The following is a 20,567-nucleotide window of genomic DNA, read 5'->3' on the forward strand; positions in this document are numbered from 1 at the left end:
ACACTCCCAAAATTGTTCAGTACAGTATCATGGTAGTTTTCACATGTGCAATTCAAATATCAGGCTTAAAACTGGGATTGACTCCTTATAAAATATRAAGCTCACGCACAGACCTTAGTTTCACCAAGGGCTTGATGAGCTAAAGGACATGTTGTACTTAGAAGTAGCATTCCAGCRTTTCTTTGGTTGCTTGCTTGCTTTTTCGCCTCGCTGGCATCTCTCTGGCCTAGTGACATAAGAGAAAGTGGCTTGGAGCAGAGGCGAAATGCCTCTGCAGGTCCTGGCAGAKTAGGAAATAGTGGCCTTCTCTGGCAGTCATTCTTGAAAATGCTAGCTGRGGGAAAATGAGCTGAAGCAGCACAGAAGAGAAATGAGCTGGCAGTTTTACCTCCAAGCAAACTAATATGTGACTCCTGGGGAGGAACTGTTTAGGAGCAAAGAGCTACMATGTCTGCATAGTTATGCCAAGATGCCAGTGCTCACTGGCAGTGGATTCTACATTTTTTGCTGGTGACTGACCACTGYATGACACCACCCCAGTTCATACCATCTGCCGTGCTACCTTTATACAGGACTGATTTGCTGTGGGGTTTTTGGGAACTGTCTGGCTTTTGGCTAACCACTGCTTCGTCTTTTTTTTTGTTTGTTTGGGTTTTTTTGGGTTTTTTTGTGGGTTTGTTTTGTTTTGTTTTTTTTTTAATCCTCACACTATTTTCAGAAAAAAATAGGGGAAAATTAAAATAAAAAATAAAATAATTGGCCAGCTTAAAAATCATTAAGCATAGGRAAACCAGCAGTAGCTGACCATGTTGAGAACACGGACAGACCCCTCCCACATTCAAGCAGTGTAGAACTGAGTGCCTGCATGAGTTGGTTAAGATACGCGAGAGTGAGGAACAAGAAKGGAAACTTCTGGCATTGAGAAGCAGAAAGAAAAGATGGAAATATGATCTGTTTTATCTATTTGGGTTATTTTCATAATACTCATTTTCATGAGTCATCGCTCTTCTCAAAATTTTAAAACAAATGTGTTTGTAGAATACAGTAGTTGTATTTGGGTAGAAAAATAATTTTAAATTAATACTGTAACTATGTTAGTCAAATACTACAGTTTTTCTTCTCCTTAYAGTGGAATTTGGCGTTTTAAAACACATGAACGATACCTTAGAAGAATACAACTGTAAAAATCAAGCAATTCATAGGTATATTTTTGCCCTTACAAAGTAAATTTAGATTTACTAGCAATGTATTTCAGAAATGGTGCTATTCGCTGCTCTTTGCCATAAACCAAGTCACACCTTCAGATTAAGCGGGAATTAAAAGAAATACTACTAAGCACATTTCTGACTTGCACAAAGGGACATTAAAGATAGTAACAGATAACATCAAGAAACCCAGTGCTAACAAGCTCCTTTGTTCTTGAAGGCTTTAGTTAAAAAAAAATGATTAACACAGCAAGGTAGTTTGAAAACATAAAGGATCTTGGAATAGTTGTGGATTAAAAACTATTTAGATCAATCAGATTTCAGTTCTCAGTTCTCTCTCATAATTCTATTATGGATGAACATAATAGAATTAATACTAAATTCATATAGGTAACACATGGCATAAAGCTCAAGCAAGCAACCCTGACTAAAACGGTACTTGCAGATCTCTTGCTGAAGCAGGGTCCTAGAACCAGTTGGGATTCTAGTTAGGATGAACATCCTTGTACTTCTTCAGCTCTCAGGAAGGCCTCTGCAACTGGAGCCAGAGATTCCAAATGCTTTGTGGCAGCTAGCAACAAAGCAAGAGGAAAGACAAGAAGAGGAAGGCACGGAGACAGTGGCACAAGTCTTTGGGGAAGAAAAAGGATCAGGAGACATCACTGTAAGTGACTTGGGAAACTGGCTGAGATAATGCTAATACTGCTAGTATTTTTGAAAACACAAGATTTTTGAAAATTTTGAAAGATTGAAAAGGCTAAAATACTACCAAGATTCAACAGAAGAAAATAATAACAAATTAAAACTCAATTATAAATTATTAATAGAAATTAATAAAGTACCTAAACATCAGAAAGATACCAAATAATTGCTAACTCAGTACAAATCATGGCATATCTGCTTTTATAACAAAGAGTTTCAAATTTATAAAGACTCCCGAAAATACTCAGCTTTTTTAACTAAGTATCTTCTAGATGAACAATCTTCATTTCTACTGAACATAAAAATACTTCTTGAACCAATACTCTAAAAGGATTATGGCATGTCATGCTTTCAATAGGAAGATGTTAGCAAAAYACATTTACCATTAAACCTGTTCAGATAATTTTTTCAGTTACTAAAACCCAAGGGGCAGTTTAACAATACTGAACCTAGAACAATGCATCAAAAATGAGAAAAAATACATAAGAAGAGCTAGGAATAAATTTTGTTCAACTGCATAGAAGTTCTGTCAATAATATACTTAGGTTTTAGGATTAAGTTCCATGCACATCCAGAACTCTTGGGCAGCCTATCAAGCTTCAGTACCACACTTAAATTTGAAACAAGACTGTACAGTAGGAAAATAAAGTTTAAAGATTCATCCTTTCAAATTCTATCTGTTTTCTCTAAATTCCTTATTATTTAATCTTGGAATTGTAATTTCCCACTGTTTTGGTGAATTTAAGATATGATCTAATGGGGATTTTTCAGGCTGAAGATCAAACAGCTTTACTAGTACAGCTGGTAAAACATAAAACTGACATTTGATTTATTCAAAATGCAATTATCTTTTACTCTAGTAAGAATGTACTGGCTTAATAAAAGCTCAGGTTAAGAACCCCATGTTTATTAGTTTCATTGAGATAATTGCATTTGATTTTTTTTGTTGGCTGTAAGAACTTTCAGTAGCAATTTTATTATGTGACCTAAATGTACAAGTGATAAGGAAAACACAACTTGGCAAGTAGAAATTTAAAYACTTCCTGCAGCCCATCATGCCCTAAGAGACATAATACATTTTTAAAATAAAACTCTAGAGAAGAAATGGTGGCCTGCTTCCTGCAAGGAAGAACTCCAGGGTAAAGGAGTCAAGATACTGTCAGGGAAAAAAATAACAAGAAACTAAATATGAAAAGTCATATGCCAAACAGAAACAGGCACCCAGTTGGCAAATATGATCATCTCTAGAGATGAATGCAACTCCAACCTGCATCAGTTTCAATATAAAACTATTTTTCAAACGGCTGTGCTAGGTTAACATTTAGCATTGCTGAACTTGGAAATAGTTCTGCTGTCAAACAACACTGATCTCATTCTAAGCAGAACATTACACGCTGGAGGACTGCAGAGATCCCACAAAGCAAGCATCCACAGTGTTTAGTGAGCAAACTGGGGCACTCCTCACTTCTGCAGCATGGTTTAGTATCTGAACAGGAAAAACCAGCTGCAGCCAGTCAGTGCTTGGGTTCTTGGTAAAGCTTACACCACTCCCTTTCTGCATCCATCCCCATATATTAATTAGTATGAGAGTCCCAAATGGCACGTGTTAGAGGCAGTAATGCTTTATATCGCCTGAAATCTTGMAGTAGTCCGCATTCACCCCACAAGTAATGAACACCCTCTTTACAGAGCACACAGTGGCAGACAGGTCTCTTGGAATTTAATCTCCAAGATATTGGCCCAGAACAGCAATTTTTGTCATTTTATTTCACACTGCTTTTGCRATGCTTACAAAGTCCCAAACTCAGCTGCCCAACATCTCTGCATCTCTTGTAAAAAAGATCTCTTACATCTCTTGTAAAAAAGAAACAACTTTWCAGTACTGCAATAGCAGAATTTTATTAGAAGGTATCCCATTTTAACCTGCTTATTCTTTGAGCAAGTATATTGTCTGTAAATCTTCCATACTCTCTTATCATTCCAAAAGGTAAATATTCTGCTTGTTTTTTGCTTATTGCTTGTTTTCGGTTCCACAACAACAGTGAATCAATGTAACACTGTACTAGCCTTGGTCCCAAGTGAAGAGAAAGCAGTTTATATATACCCTACTAACCATGGTAACCAGACAGCCTTCAGCTGCTTTAAACACACTGACGAAAACTTTTTTCTGCTTAAACAAAAACAGCAAGTCACTTGCAGATTCCATTTTAAGGTAAGACCAGACACTAAAAAAAGAGAACTACCAAAAAATACACTAACACAAGCAACAAAGCTACTGAAGATTAGAAGAAATTACAATGCAGGAAATCAAGTGCTATCAAATTAACACATTCCAAAGGAGGCTGCTAGCCGAATGCAGACTACTGGACTGAAATTGATGAGCTGTGGTGGGTTGACCACCAATTCTGCTCCACCACTGCCCTCCTCAGCTGGACAGGGGRGAGAAAGYGCAGCAATAGGYTCCTGGGTTGAGACAAAGGAAGGGACAGATCACGCACCAGTTACYGTCACCAGCAAAACAGACTTCACTTGAGGAAATTAACTGAATTTATTACCAACTAAATTGGAGCAGGATAATGAGAAATAAAATCTGAAAACATATTCTCCCCTTATCCCTACCCTCCTCTCAGTCTCAATTTTYGTTGAGGAATCCACCAGTGCTGGTATCTCAGTGAGCAGCTTCAGCGGCAGCTGCAGGTAGCTGTCCACTATGTATCTTAAGCAATATTCCATACATCCTCTTCCTGGGAAGAAAGCACTAGAGGGCTTTTGTACCCAACAGGACCWTTGAGCGAGGAGCCATGAAAACAATGGCATTGAGAAAAGATGGTTTGTGGACATGAGTTATTCGACCATTTCAAATGAAGCAATACCTACAACCAAAGAAATTATGTATTTTAGCCTCTTAAGAACACTTGTTTTGTTCACTAGCAGYAATTATTCCTCAAACATGTCTTCCCATATTTTCTCAAAAAGACATGTGCTGCATCATCACTCAGTCTGATGACCATGCAATTTACTAACACCAGAGGGTTAGCTGTAAAGTTCCACATAGAAATAATAGACTTCAACATAAGTTACACGTCAATTCAGGCACAAAAAAAAAATCTTAAAAGTTAACTTTAAACTCTGAACATCAACACCCATGTTTTCTAATGACTGGTTGCCTGTGAAGTTGTAGAAAACAGCTGAAAGATATCCCTTTAGGAATGAACACAAATGAACATGAAAGACTCGACTTTTTTCCCCTGCAGTTGTCAGGTACTTTTCTTAAAGTGATAGTGATAATGTTATGATAGCTGAGATTAGTTGGCACCTGAAAACTCTATTTTAAAGGTCTTCAATAAATTGTTACTGTAAAATGATGCTATTTTTCTTTCARAATAACTTACAGTAAGATCATTATCTCAGTGGCACTGAGACTTGCCTCTGGACCAAACATCCGATCCTAGTCCACATACTTCAGGCTATAAGCATTTAAATCATGAGATGGGGCAGTTATAGAATTCAGAGGTCACAAGCTTATGGCCTTCATAGTACCCAGCATTCAAATGAGGGACTAAATTCCTGAGGGCCTTTTGTGAGCCAGATGAAAAAGCACCCTGTGGACTACTATAGGCAACAGAGACGTCTCACGAGTTATGAGACAGTTTTACCTTAATCACTCACTTAATGGAAAGAAGTGCACTGTGAGCTGCTGTCTGGACTGAAAGCTCCTAGAACAAACACAGGGTCACACTGAAATTTGCAGTAATTGAAAAATACCCTCCAACACTGAATTAATTAACAAAGATAAAAAGTAYCAAAAAGTATCAGAACAAAGATTTTAAAAGTATCAAAAAATTCAGGTCTTGGCAAGCGATCAGCTCAGAAACACTGAGGGCTTTCAAAGTCTAAAATCATTTTGATATCAGAAGCAGCATCATGCATAAAGTGATGCTGAAAGTAGAAGCAATAGAATGCAGATACTCTCAGCAGTTTCAGAGTTAAGAGAACTTGTTTTTATTARGCAGTATTATGTTACTTAGCAAAAAAAGTTAAGCTATAAACCATAATAGAAGAATTTTCCTGTGTAGGGATAGGATAACACTATTAATACTATTTTTGTTAAGCTTTGGGAAAGGTTTTGATGTCRTTCTTTTTCTCTACCTGTCGGCAGAGATCCCAGAAGGCACCTGTGCAATAGAATTAGGAGTCAAGAATGTATTTTTGGAGTCCACTGAAAAAATGTGTCAATTTCAATTGAATAGCAAAAATAAGAAACTTGCCCAAAACACCTAATTTACTTTCTCTCGTTTGCACATTCTATTTTCTACCACATCCCAATACTCAGTGGAGTGTTCCTCCATGAAACATTTATGTTTGAGCCTGGGAAAGCAAGAAAATACTCTGAAAAGCAAAAATGCACAACATTCAAGTATGGTGCAGTTTATTTTCCCTGGTAAATTGTATTGTGAACTAGCAAAGTATAAAATGYCACTTTAAAAGTATAGATTATATTTACCTGTTGCTATTTTTATTTTAAAAAGAACAAACACTTCAATTAAATACWGCAATGTCAAAAATGATAAACAGTTGAAACATTAAAATTCAAACAGAAAATTATCTGAAGCATAGTAGGAAATCACTCTTAACTGTGTGACTGAAATTTAGCATTTTGCTCCTCTCATCAYTTTTTCTTTAATACAGTATTGTATAATTCTATTCCCAGAGCACATTCAGTCTGAACAGAAACCCCCAAACATCTCCTGGTTTTGAAAAGAGCCATTTGGAACTGCASTTGAGCATAGATCAGCCATTTAACTTTGGCATCTAGACTTAATTTTTGCCATAGGCTTTCTTCATTCACAAACCCCACATATGAGCCAAAATGTCCAATCATAACCTTCTTCCTTACCACACTGGAGAGACACCTAACAAGTTTGACATAAYATACACTTGATAATCAGGTTTCCACTGATTTTCCTCCTCAGGAATTTCAGTGGCTTTAGAAAAGGTTAATTTTTTCCGTATTGGTTTTACCAGAAAGCTTCAGATTTTCGTATTTGTGCCTTCTATTCTGAGCTAAGCAACATCTGAACTCATTCTTTTTATTTGACATTTATTACCTTCTTAAATATTGTCATACCTAATTCCACCACTACTAGACTGATAAAACTAAGCACTTTCTACAGTGCATAAAAAGCACCAAACAATTGAAGTAGATTCCTAGCCCTAAGACATCAGTGAGATAACAGCCCCCAAACCCATCTCCAAAAGCTTCTATCATTTTAATAGCTTTTATTTAACCCAAGGAAAGGAAAGAAAACATGAAGCTACTAAAAAATCAATCTCAGTTGCATTTTTCTACCCTGTTTAAATGGAAGGCTGACAATGTCCACAATATCTAAGGAGGAATAGAGAAATTGAACCTCAAATCTAGGGAAAGATGTTCAGGGAAAAAAAGAAAAACACCAAACATGTTTGAAGACTCAATATTAGGTTTCAATGAAACAGCTTGAATTTGACACATGAATAAATCCATTCACTTGGGATTGTAGCTAGAACAAGGTGCTCTGTAAAGAAGCCAAACCTCACATCAGAGGAGTCTGAAAGTTAAATAAAAAGATCACGGAACCCACATGCTGCAGCAAACAACAACCTAAAGTAAATACACCCATTAGTATGTCCCAGGAAGAGCCACTTTTATGGGGCTGAAGACAGCAACATTTAGATAAACTACACAAATCCCCAGAGATTTGGAACATTCCTCAGAACAGTCAAAGAGCTAAGACTCGAGAAACAAACACAAGATGCTCAAACGCAAGAGAAAGATTAACACAAGAAATTAGATAGAGATCACGTTAAGAAAAAAGACAACAACTAGGCTATGTGTCCCACAAAACAAATGGAAAGATACCAAGGTGCCTTGGGATAGTKAACAGTGTAACAATATCCCATCTGGTCATCTGAAGCAATCAGTGGTGACTACGCCTGTCCAAACTACACAACAAGCAACTCTAAACACAGAGTAAAAAGAAAATAAATTATTTACTAAAACAATCTCCATTATCTAAGCATTCTGGAATAGACATAACTAAAATGACCAAATAGTATCATGGAGCGTACTGAAATACCCCACCTGCAACAGTTTAAAAGCCAACAGCTTCTRTATTTTGGGTGTAATGAAAACAAAGTGTCATCATACGTTAACAGGATTCAATAAGAGGGACACAAATATCAAACTAGATTTTCTCACCTGAGGTAAAAGTGACCAGGAATCAATCTGGAACCCAGTTCCTCAAAATTAGAGGAAAACCAGCGTTGAGCAAAGTCCATAAATAATGGATTTCCATTCGTGGTTTCACATAAAACATGAACTCCTACTGCCAGTGCTAGTAAAGAGGAAAATGCTTATCTCAAGACGGCTGGCAGAATAAATTTTCATCTGCTGTATTGAGGTAAAAAGTGAAGGCCAAGCACTTTATGGACCATGGGCAAAACCCTTGGTAGAAGATAAAAGTTTTGTCCAAGCTCCCAAGATTGCAATTTCTAAAAAAGACATGCTAAAAGGCATACATGAACATGAACATAACTGCAGATTATGAAACATACTTCAAAATGTATCAAATATTTGTATTGAGGAAACCCAATAGTAGCCATGTCAAAAATACAAACAGAACGAAAACACTTTTATCATTRTCCTAAGAAAAATCATCTCTCTGGAATGCTATGGGCAAAATTTTAAATACATTGACTGGGAAGGTGGGAAGGGGGCAATAGAAATAAAACCATAAAGCTGTAAAACTTTGTGGTTGCATTTTTTTTTCCCTAGATTAATGTTCTCTCCCTTTCTTAAATGAGAAGATGCTATGTATAATATGATCCTACATATTGATTTTATTAGTTTATTAGCCTGCTGTATATGACATAAAATGTTCTGTAGTAGTCCACAGTTGAGGGGTTTTTTTTTATATATAGGGAAGTATGGCTTAAGATGGATTTAAAATGGGAGTAGCCCCAACTTAAAAATGTGAAAAAATGTTAAACGTATGCCTTAATATGGTTCTGGAGTTTAATTCTGATTCACAGTTAAAGAATGGTAAAAATCATGAAGAAAATGTCAGCAGGTAACAATTCAACAAAAATTTACATTGCCAAAAACTAATGCTGGAAGCTATCATCTCCAGATATTAATTTATATAAGAAAAGTGACSAAATGCATATAATGAAAACTGGCCAAACACCAAAATCTAACTGGAAATGCCAAATTATTCAATTTTCATTTAAGCCAGACTGGTGAAGTCCATCCTTGAGCCCCAGCTCAGTCCACCCTTGAGYCCTTCATCCAGCTGTATGCTGGGACAAGCCTACAACACGGCAGTGCTTCTCTCTATGAAGAATCCTGGTTTTCTTGAGAAACAGAAGCATGGGAGAGGGAAGAGCCAAGAAGGCTGCCCTGTACAACCAGGGGAAATCAAGCTRCGGTGATCACCCTGGAATACACCTKCCCCACTAACAAGATGCAAGCAGGACACATCTACACGCCAATGCAAACAACAGRAGCACAAACATTTAACCTCAAATTTCAGTTAGGTCACACATTTCATGCCTCTGACAGCTAAAACAGAGTCTGCTACAGAGGTAATAACCTTATCATATCTTGCATGGCATTGTATCTTTTCCTGATTTACACTTCACTTTTTCATTTTAAACCAGTGTATGGACCTGAATTATCCTTTACTGAGTAACATCAGAAGTGCTAAAGCTACCCAGAAAAGCCTTCCAAAGAATAAATTGTAATATAGCCTTCTAATGTCTTACAAAATGCATATACGTATTTTAAATCACATATTTATTAAATAAAATGGCAAAGTTAATGTTAATTCAAACTTAAATGACCCAATTTTAGCCATTCCAATTSTTTCCTTTTACCACGAAAGCCAGCAAGATGCAAAATCCAGCACTATAGCAAAACAATTTTACCTCAGAATTCTCAATCAAGATTACTTTTTTAATCCACTGCTTCATGCAATCTYTTTACTATTTGTCCTTCAAAGTTGTTTTTATCGTCTCCAACTATTTTGTTCCAGTTTATGGATAGCACAGCAGTGAGTTTACAAACACAGGACACTTGGCTGCAAACTGGTGCTCACATCACTGTGAGGACTGCTGCTCTCTCTCCCACAGATGCCACAATTGAACACTTTCTCCATATGATCTCGGCACATCTGAGCTCTCTTCTGTGCAATTCCATAAGGCTCAATAAAATGCTCACAATCATCATCTCATCTTCGGCCTGAGAACTTATTGAGCTGTAGCTGGTATCAATAAAAGTCCAAGTTCAGATCTTCTAGCACTACTACACTCCATTCCAAAGTCTGAAGACTTTTAAGAAAAGAAAGAAGGGAACTCAATATCTAAAACTTCAATCTGTTCAATCTTACAATCCTACCTTTGAAGATAAAAAGTATAAGGAAACTATTAACTGGCTAACCGCARTATTCCAAAAGGATTCTAAGTATTATTAACACAGAAGATCTCATTGACTGTTCCAAATTGGGAGAATCACTACAAAATAGATTGTTGTGTTTAATTACAGGATAATTCAACATATATATATGGATGGCAGATACCTACACTGTCTCTCCGAACACATGAAACACAGCAGTATCAAAATTATCCAGAAAGAGTTGAMCTTCATTTTATTTTTTCTTAAATAAACCAAATTTACAAGTGCTTCACCATAAGCTTCCAGAAGTCCTCACTAAATGTTCAATATTTTGTGCTTTCATCTGTTGCTTAGAACTAAAGTAACTAAGTATTTTTCACCTGCTAGATTTGTATTTTCTTCACTTATTTAATATTCTTCTCTATATCCATTTATCTATTGCTAAACCCTTTTTCACCTCCCTCACAATTTCCCCATTATTTTGTTCTCTTTTTTATACCTTTTCTCCATTTTCCCCATTCTTTCTTCTCTCTAACTCCTTTTTCATCATTAAAAAAAAAAATCCAACCTTTACATAAAGACTGTGAGAAGGGACAGAAATATCAAGAACCAGAAAGCTGCAGGGAAAGTTCATAGCAGCTACTAATTAATTTTCTCCACATCAGGACATCTTAAGTGTTTGGATGGATGCAGAATCACATCAAGTTCATGCTTTGTGTCAAAACCAAGCTGCTTCATTTCTACTTTATACTGAAAACACTCCTTCCACTTGCACCAAAAGAAGCACTTGGATAGCTTATAGTACAAACATTGCTTTAGAAAAGCATTATATCAAAACATTTCTAGCAAAAACTTAGTCCTCTCTTTCCCCTTGCATCTGACATATCATTTCAGATTACTCATACACTTTGGAGCAGCAAGAGACTTTTCGTGCTGAACAGATGGTTTGTGTGTTCTAACAAGCTGGTACTGCACAAACATCTTTTTGTCATACACAACTCAAGCTAAACTATCGCATATCCAGGTTACTTCACTGCCTAGTTGTCAGAAAAAAAAAAGAGTAAGAAAATAGGTAACAGGAACACCTGTTTTCCCACATTCACTGCTGACCTGGGACCCCTTTGCTTTGCCTGATGAGTAAAAACCCTTTTTACAGACTTGTGCACAACCTGATGTGTTGGTGTTTACACTAAACTGTTTGCAGCAAGAACCAACCAACCGCTCCAGTTAACAGCAGCAACAGTATCTGGACAACCCCTGACAAATCAAATCGAATCGGGGCATTCTGCAATTTACAAACAGAATCATTGTTAAATGGGAGTGTTGATTCAGGAAAAGGAGTCCATGCAATGAAAGAACTGAACATGGCAGATTACCCACCAATGGCTTTTAAACATGAATTTGAAATGGATATAATTCACATATTTACCTGGATCTACAAGTATGAGGAGGAATGTTATTTCAAATTTTACARTGGGTTAAACACTACTACTTTCAATACAAGTATTAGTGAAATAACTGCAAATCTGTATCTGTGCAAAAGCTAAAGCTATCAGATAGCTCTACAGCCCTATGGAGACACCAAGGCAATAAGCATCATTTACCAAAACTAACTCTCCATTTTCTTGCTGAACAGATATCTGAAGATAAGAAGGAGAAAGGTTTTATTTTATCAGTCCTTAATTTTCACTTCAAACAACAAAAGAGACAGAAAGCCACTTAAATTTGGTGCTGCTCCTTTCAGGGGAACTGGTGAAAAATCAGTTTAGTTAAAAGAGAAAGTCGGGGAGAAGGTCCAGAGCTGCCACAAATCAGTGTAGTCTTAAATATTTATGAAGGACAKTGTCTCACTGTTTCCCCAACTAGAGCTCACACTCTGACCTCAGAGCAACCCCTGACAACACCAAAAAGTTTTTTCCACAATCTCAAAAAAGACAAAATGCAACAAATAAATTTGCTTAGAAATATTTAGAAACATCAGCAGTATGAGCCTACATTAGCAGAAACAGAGATAAAAATTAACACTGTGAGAGGTACGTTAACTTAATTTTTCAATACCAAAAAGCCATTTTAAAACATACACATACAGTCCTTGATTTCATGGCAAGTTTTCTAACTTCAGGCATTTGAAAGAGAGCTTTGAAATAGATACTTAAATCCCAGGGAACATTAAAATAGGTGTTATGTTTTCTTTCTCCAGTGCTCACATCTCTTGGGAARACTATTTTTCCTTGATTAGCAGTGCTGCTCTTTGGAAGCTGACTGATTAWGAGCCAGGGGCTTTGATCCCACTTTTGCTTTTGCTGAGGACACATCTACCTTCACCAGTTAGCAGAGCTWAAATGTTTCTACTATAAAACAAGTGGAGGTTTTTTTTCCAGATCCAAAGAGCAAAAAGAAGGAATGCAATTTTTAAKGAATCTGTTACAGACTAGCAGGCAGTATTACTTTTCCAATAGTTACCCTGAATACCAGAATTCAAAGTATTTTATGAATCAAAAGCTTTTGACTTTTTTTACATGTGTAAGAGTGTAACTCTTACAAGAGACAGATGCCCTTCAGCAGGTGCAGAGAAATTCTGCAACAGTACAGACCTGCCCTGTGTCTTTCAGCCTTTGCATCATGTAAATCCAGGAACCATAAACAGGAATGCCCAGGGCAAGCAGAGCATTTGAAGTTTTCAAGATGTCTTTGGTTATATCACATGCAGCCATATATGACCATCAAAACTTTTTAACATCTTAATTGTGGATGATCTTCAATATTGCCATATTAGCATTATTAGAAGTTTTGCTTGATAATTTTTTTTCAGTATTTAAACTAAAAAATTCCCTTTCAACAGCAAAGGTTGTGAAATCAGGAACAGGCATATGTTATTTCAAGGGGATGGGGGAATTGGAGGTTTTTAATCTGCAGAAAGTCTTAAATAATTCTYCTTCATAGTTTTTATTAGTTTCAGCCCTTTTTAGGATAAAAAAAATAGCTGTACTCATTTCCAGCAGGATTCTAATTAAAATATGACAGGATTTACAGAGGACTGTAATAACCAGGATTATTTTTGCCTTCAAATTTGAAAAGAATAATTTTGTACTAAAAGTAATAAGAATAATACATATTTCTTATGAAGRYCTTTTCACATATAGATCTCAAAGATTAGGGTGAAATTYAGCATCAGTCTACATCCTACAGATGGGAGTTTTAGAATTCATTGAAGGTAAAAAGCACRAGCCAAAACTCCATGTACTGTGCACATCAGATCTTTACACAAGTATTAAGGTTTTCCATTTCTCTGGTCAGACTGCACAATCTTATTTGTTTGCACAGCTAAAGACTAAACTGCAGCATGAGTAAAGTTCCATACTCCACATGCTTAATTTTAAAAACTGTCTGCTTCCTTGCTTATTCTGATTTAGTGCACTGATACCCATCCAAGGACTGAAAAATGCAAGGTAAAGACGAGATGAATGTGCAACTTCACAATGCTTAGCAGGATCCACCTGCAAAACAGTTTTTTTTTGTTTTTTCTATCACGTATGCTTTCTTAACACCTCAAATCATTGACAAAAACAATCTTCCAATTATTCAGTCTCAAATTATTTTAAAGAAAAATGTACATTCTAAGATCAGCTGTGATGACAMCAAATTTTCCTTCACGTTCAGCAGTTTGTTGGACAAAGGAGATTCAAATTGAAACAGTTAAAAACTGCTTATTTTTGAAAAGGCACTCTTACCCTGGACTGACATGCCAGGTGACTGCAATGTCCCTGCCAATACAGAAAACAACTGTTTCATATAAGTAGCACGTGTAGTCTACGGTACAGCTACAAGGCTGAGAAAGCTGCAATGCATTTCCATTTTAATAAACCTTGGAGAGGAGCTACCAAACAGCAGCTACATTTATGTCTTCTAAAGTAAGGCCCAAGACATCTCATGCTTTGACTTGAAACCTGTGTCCTTGTGTCATGGAGGAGCTGTTACGCTCTCATGGCGCTGCTTTGGTGGGTTAAGCAGGTGTTTAGCATTTATTAGGAGACTTGTGCACTGCTCACTGCTGATCAGATTTCAGACTACTAAACAGCCCAGCATGCTCCAGCAAATCTGCTTGTCAGTATACATTGTGTGCACATTGCCTAAATGAGCAAAGCATACACCCAATGATGAAGAATTTGTTGAATCTGTTGGATCAGACTAGCCCCTTCCCAGAAGGTGCCAGGATATGAAACTCTGTTTTGGCATGTGGAGCCCACTCATGCCACCTCCTGGTTAGGAATGGCCACTCTATTCTACACACTACACAGGTGTTCAATCCTTAGGAAGTTAGCAGTTGATTGGAATTTTCTACTGTTCAGGCATTCTGCCTTCTCTCAGTACTGACTGCAAATAGTCATAATTTTCTAAATACTTGAGTTTAAAACTGTCTATTTAGAGACATAAAGGGAGAGATATGAACATTTACAGCAGTTGCGACCTGAATGTATACACCAAGGAGACTAAATTTGACATAAATTTACTAACAGAATTCCCAGGACAAGTAAAAAATATTCTTCTCCTTCAGGGATAACAGTCACATTGCCGTAATACCAGCCACTTTGTTGATGAGGCTCTGGCCATCCAGATAAGCCTCAGCAAATGCCTTTGACCTTCCCTTAAATGGTTGGTACTAAATTCTGCTATTTGTACTGAATTGCACCTTGAGCAGCTCCACCGATTCAAGAAACACGACTTGAAGAACATAACACCTTTTATTTTAAACAAGGGTATCAGAACCAAAGGTATCAGAACCTTCAATTACTGCACTCATATTGTTGCCTCTTTGAAAAACAATTTACTGTGTTTCAAAGTACATGTTTTCTAAGATCACAGATCAAATGGTCCTAAGCTGCTTCAGATGTCTGAAAGAAAAYGTTATTTTTGTTTTTTAAAATCACATCTATCATTTCTTTTTTCTCTCCTCTGAAGCAAGCCTGCCTTTATGACTAAAAAGCTGGGGTCAATATAAACATAACATTGCTTTGTTATATTCATTCTAACATTTTATAGCATTTTGTTTTCCAGAAATTTGCTTATCACTTAGGAGTCATCTGCATTACATTCTACAAGGCAAAAGCACTTCCTAAAGTTATGAACACATAATATGTTATCATACCATGAAAAAAAAATTCAGTCTTGAAAAACATTAAAAGCAAAACTCAGTTTTAATACCTGCCATATTTTCTACCAATTTTCATTATTACAAACATATTGGCTATACCAGTCAATAGATCATATTTATATTACATTGACTGCCTGATAGTCCACTAATGGCAACAGAAAAATTGTCATTAACTTGAGTCAGCTTTGAACCAAATCTGTAGTGCCTAGCACATCACTTCTTCATAGAAATCATAAGTATCTTGTATTCACCTAGAGCTTGCACTTTTTATTGAAAAGGTTCCAAATGATCAATACAAATCTAGTTTTTAATGAAACCAAGATACCTAAAATACATGCTCTGAATATTAGCATGTTTTCTGAGTCAATCTACCAGGAATTTACACGGCATTTCTTGAGACAGCAAAGCAAACAATGATTAATACCAACTATTTTGTGAATACAGTTTTCTTCTCACCTGATGTAAACATCAGGAAAAAAAGGAACAATAAGCAGAACAGCAACCACTCACAGATTAATATTAATTGATGAATTTATGTTAACATTTTACATTAATCTTATTTTAGCCCAAAGGTTTGTTGAGACAAGTTAACTCATAAATTTGAAGCACATTTTCACATGTAGTTTTCAATGAAAAAATTTATACAAATTAAAAAGAGGCCTGGTTTTAACAGGWCATAAGCCTGATCAACATCCTTTCAAATCTAGGACTAAGGATTTGATAGCCATATTCTGTACTTCAAAGACAAAATTATCATATAGCAACCTTATTATCATCCCAGGTTTTTAACAGAAACACACCCTTATGAACTAAAGTTGCATTCCTATATGAAAAAAAAAAAAAAAAATCAATCTCCAATAGTCCAAAGAACCCCCAAGACCACATATGCCAGCATATTCGTCGGAATCGTGAATATAACCGAATAAGCTTGCATTATGTCAGCAGTTTGCTACTAGCTAGAACGAAGTACTGCAGGCTGGTGTGAAAGACCATACTAATGCTCACTGGGGGCAAAGGCTAATCTTTTCAATAATCATGTCCTGTCCTACAAGAAGCTTGTATGGGGATGATAGCTGAGCTATATGAACCTAATTAACACAACTTGGAGATTTAACGAACTCATGCTATGCCACATGGAATGATCTAGAGACTTAACTCAAGATTAAAGTTAAAGGCCTGCTTCTCACTGCCTTTGGAATGCCAGCTGAAATTCTGAGGGCAATTGCACTGTCATTATAGAGAGAGAAATTAGCTACCTCATTACCCAAGTAATGCTGATATTTCCATGGGGAGAGATGCTCTTACTTTGGCCAGCTCTTTCCAATAGGTCTTTATATTACAAAACACAGTGATGGCTTTCAGAATACACCATGCAAGATATCAAGATACTCCAAAGCCATATACATATAAGTAAACACATATATATACATTCATACACACACACATAAAATTTGCTTGACCCCAAAAGTATATAGACAATTTGCTGACACTATTAGGCTATTAAATATAGTGCTGATATAAAAACAGGTCTAGCTGGTTGTATCTTTCCGTGTCATCCAAACCTTCACAGCTGAAGCCACATTCTTATTTTTATGTTCATAATCATAGGCACCTTACAGAAAGCAATAAATATCTACATATATGCAAAAATAACACATATAAGCAGCTCATTTKCTTCCATGGTAGGAGCCAGCACTAGAACAGAGAGGCTCTCTCTGGAGCTCAAGAATATGCTGCAGTATAAGCACAAGTTGGGTWCAAAAGGCACAGCTCAAGAACATGCTCTTTGCTTTTGACATTTTTAATCTGACCAAGCATTACCCARCCTCATACACTCATCAGGACATGTCCTCACTAGAAGCAGAACAATCTCACCTAAGAAAATAACCACTGGTAACCAGCTTACAATAAAATAGTTTAAAACTATGCATGAAACAGAGACGCTCTCCCAGCTCTTGTAACAGCCTAGTACACAAAATAGTTCACTTGATATGGAAAAGCCCTTTCCAACAGATGGAGATCAGCCTATTCTTTACAGTTCAACTACCTATTACTATGAAAAGGCATTTCATTTTCAGTACTGACTGGATTACAGTATCACAATAAGTATGTTCAATGCATCTTGCAAAAGTTTGAAAAAACTTAGGCTGAGGTAGCTATCACCAGCCACTCACAATTCACGAGTTCTTCTAATAGAAGACTTACAAATTACTTTTCCTTTTCTAATACTGCAACAATCATGAAGGATCTACTTCTATATGAAACAGTATCTTTTGATTAAGGCACTCAATTAGCCATTTAGATACTGGGTTCATTGTAAGAATCCACCAGATTCCCTCGGTGATTTTTAAAGAAAATGTTTTATGCCTCCACACTTTGTATCTAAGCAGCACCAGCACCTTTTTCCTCATATTTCTTTGTGGTATTTGCTAAGTAGGAAAATTCTCTGCCACAGGAAATGTCCCTTTTCTGAGGGCTTCACCACGCCCTCCAGGTAAGGACTAAAGTAAGTGATTTCTAGTCATCCCTTAGTGGTGAGGGGTGAATAGCTACTGATTCAAGTATGCATCTGACACAGGTCAACCTATAGGACACAGACCTACATATTAAAAATTTAAGTAATTTGTTGTTTTAATAAAGGTTAAGTACACCAAAATACACAAACAAAAAAAAACCATGCAACAGAATCAAATAAACAAAATTATTGGGGAGAAATGGGTGGTCTTCTCTTTATGAGTAAATCCATGGTCACAAATCAGAAGCATTTTTTCTGGAATGCTTATCGCTTGTGTGCTGTTCTGTGGTTTCACACAGCAGAATGACTGTTCCCAACCTCAGGTTCTAGCAGCCAACATGAAACAACACATCACTTCCAAATCAGAGAGAATGCTTGAGGCTCTGGACTCAGAAGCAAATCTACACTCACGCATTTTATACAAAATGTACTGGCAATCAAAAATGCTTAGGGCACCATAAAAATAACACCTGGCTGGCATAGTTATGGATGTAGCTGATTGCACATTACATTCTAAAGAACAGAAATACAGAGTCTGGAAACAATGGTTCATCATGGATATAACCTAGAAATTATCCACTGTTACAGAGATCCTTGCACCCATTTTCTTCTGCTACCCAAAACACAAATTCTGCTCATTCTATAGGTTTTCTTTCTTTTTATACCCAGCAAGAGACAGTGCATTAATTCTCATTTTCTTAAGTAGTTACACTCTTACCTTGGCTAAGGGTTTTAACAGTCATCGTGAGTTAGACTCCAAAACAAATCTCTAGAAAGCTTGACAGATGGTGTTTTGAAGGATAATGCCAGGTACCTGGTGTGAATCTGGCATTAGCATTCTCTCAGACAACTCACCTTCATCTTCTAAAAAATACAGTAAAATAATACATAGTTCCGCTTATGCTAAGAAGGAATGAGAAAASTACTGATATTCAATCTCCCAGTTGCTCAAAATGCAATTTCCGCATGAACTTGATGCTCGGAAAAAACAAATTTATGTCCGTTTTTTTTCACTTTTCTTTACACACTTTCAGTTTTGTCCTTCCTGCATTTTCCTTCTTTCCCAGACACATGCACACTCTCAGTGGATACTTCCCCCCTCTGGGAAAAGATCGAACTGCAAGGTGCAAAAAATATACATCCCTAAGAAATAAGAATTTGTTTATGCTATGATTATTTGAAAAAAAAAAAAACAAACTGTAAAAAGCAGCATGGCTGCCTCTTCAGCAGCAAGGCAGCTATGACAAAAGGGTACTAAATGGGTCTGTGTCATACTGCAATTCAGTATGAATTTCAAAGCTATCAAACAGAAGCACTCCAACAAAACCTGGACTCGATATCTTCATTCACAATCAATAGAACATACATTAAGGAAAGACAATATAAAAACTGCTGACAGAGGAAAACCACTTACTGCTTAGCATGGTAAGTTTGAATTAGTTATGATTTTCCTTAAGTCATAAACAGAACCTGGGAAACTCCAAGTTCTGAACGTAAATTTATTTCGAAGTGTGACTCTCAAGGGCCTGACCATACATTTCTTTGCCTTACTCTCATTTAAGAGCTTGATAGGTTGTCTTGATTTATGCATCATTCTTTACTACTTCTTTTCAACATTAGGTTCGAAGTTTAACAGGAATTTTTTATATTACTACTATAAATCTAAGAGGAAAAACAAGTATAAGAGGAATTTATCAGATTACACTTCAGCAAAACTTGAAATTCCGTAACASAAGGCCTTCACTCAACCACTGTAGTGAGCAATTACTAAAAGAGACTAAATGATAAACTTTTTAAGAACMTCTAGCTGAGGTCCAACTAAACCTCTAGCTTAACTAAAGCAAGGAAAGCAGAGCGAATTACACTAAGTAACAAAATGCTACAACCGGTGTATTCTAATCACTACACAAAACAAAGAGGAAATCATAATGTCCTGGATGAAACTGTCATGAAATTGATAAGCCATATCCAATCAATGTCTGACATCGCGCCGCCGACTAAAACAGCGCCGCATTAACGGCATAATAGTATCACCATATAAACCTTATTACTTCAGCGTGGAAAACAGAACATAACGAGTGTAATGAGACGCCAGCATCTGTCTTTGTGTAAGTGAGCCCGGGAGCCAGGGGAGCGCTTCCCGCAGAGGCGAGCCAGGCGCGGCAGAGCCGGCGCACGGCGAGCGAGCGCGGGCAGCGGGGCAGTGTGTATGTGTGTGGGGGCTGCTGTGGGACGGGTCCCTCGAAGCGGGCTCCGGAACCCCCGAACCCCCGAACCGCCGCCGCCCCGCGCCCACGCACGGCCGGGTCTCACCGCGGGCCGCCCCGCCGCCCGCCCGCTCGCCCAGAGACCCGAGTTCGCCCCGTGTCGCCCGGCCGGGCCGCCCAGCGCCGACCCCGAGGAGCGCCCCGGCAGGGGAGCGCGGAGCGGAGCCTTACCGTCTTCCAGGAGACGCATCGCGTGAACAAAGCAGGGATCCAGGCTGTCCTTCTCGGCCATCAGCTCGGGCAGGTACTTGTCCTGCTCCATCGCCACCGGCACGCCGGGCGGGCTGCGCGGTAG

At 37.4% G+C, this 20,567-nt stretch overlaps 1 protein-coding gene across 1 annotated transcript in view; it reads right to left on the bottom strand.

Moving 5' to 3' along the window:
- The window catches only part of KHDRBS2 (KH RNA binding domain containing, signal transduction associated 2), a 296,595-nt gene extending 276,058 nt beyond the window's left edge, over window positions 1-20,537 (bottom strand). Inside the window, exon 1 of the mRNA XM_057369432.1 lies at window positions 20,444-20,537. Coding sequence (XP_057225415.1) covers window positions 20,444-20,534 — 91 coding nt within the window. The 5' untranslated portion in view covers window positions 20,535-20,537. The remainder of the gene's footprint in view (window positions 1-20,443) is intronic.
- Window positions 20,538-20,567: the final 30 nt, after the last annotated feature.

This window comes from Malurus melanocephalus, unplaced genomic scaffold (assembly GCF_030028575.1).
Source record: "Malurus melanocephalus ecotype Western Australia unplaced genomic scaffold, MMel_1.1 scaffold_109, whole genome shotgun sequence".
In the NCBI taxonomy this organism is placed as follows: domain Eukaryota; kingdom Metazoa; phylum Chordata; class Aves; order Passeriformes; family Maluridae; genus Malurus; species Malurus melanocephalus.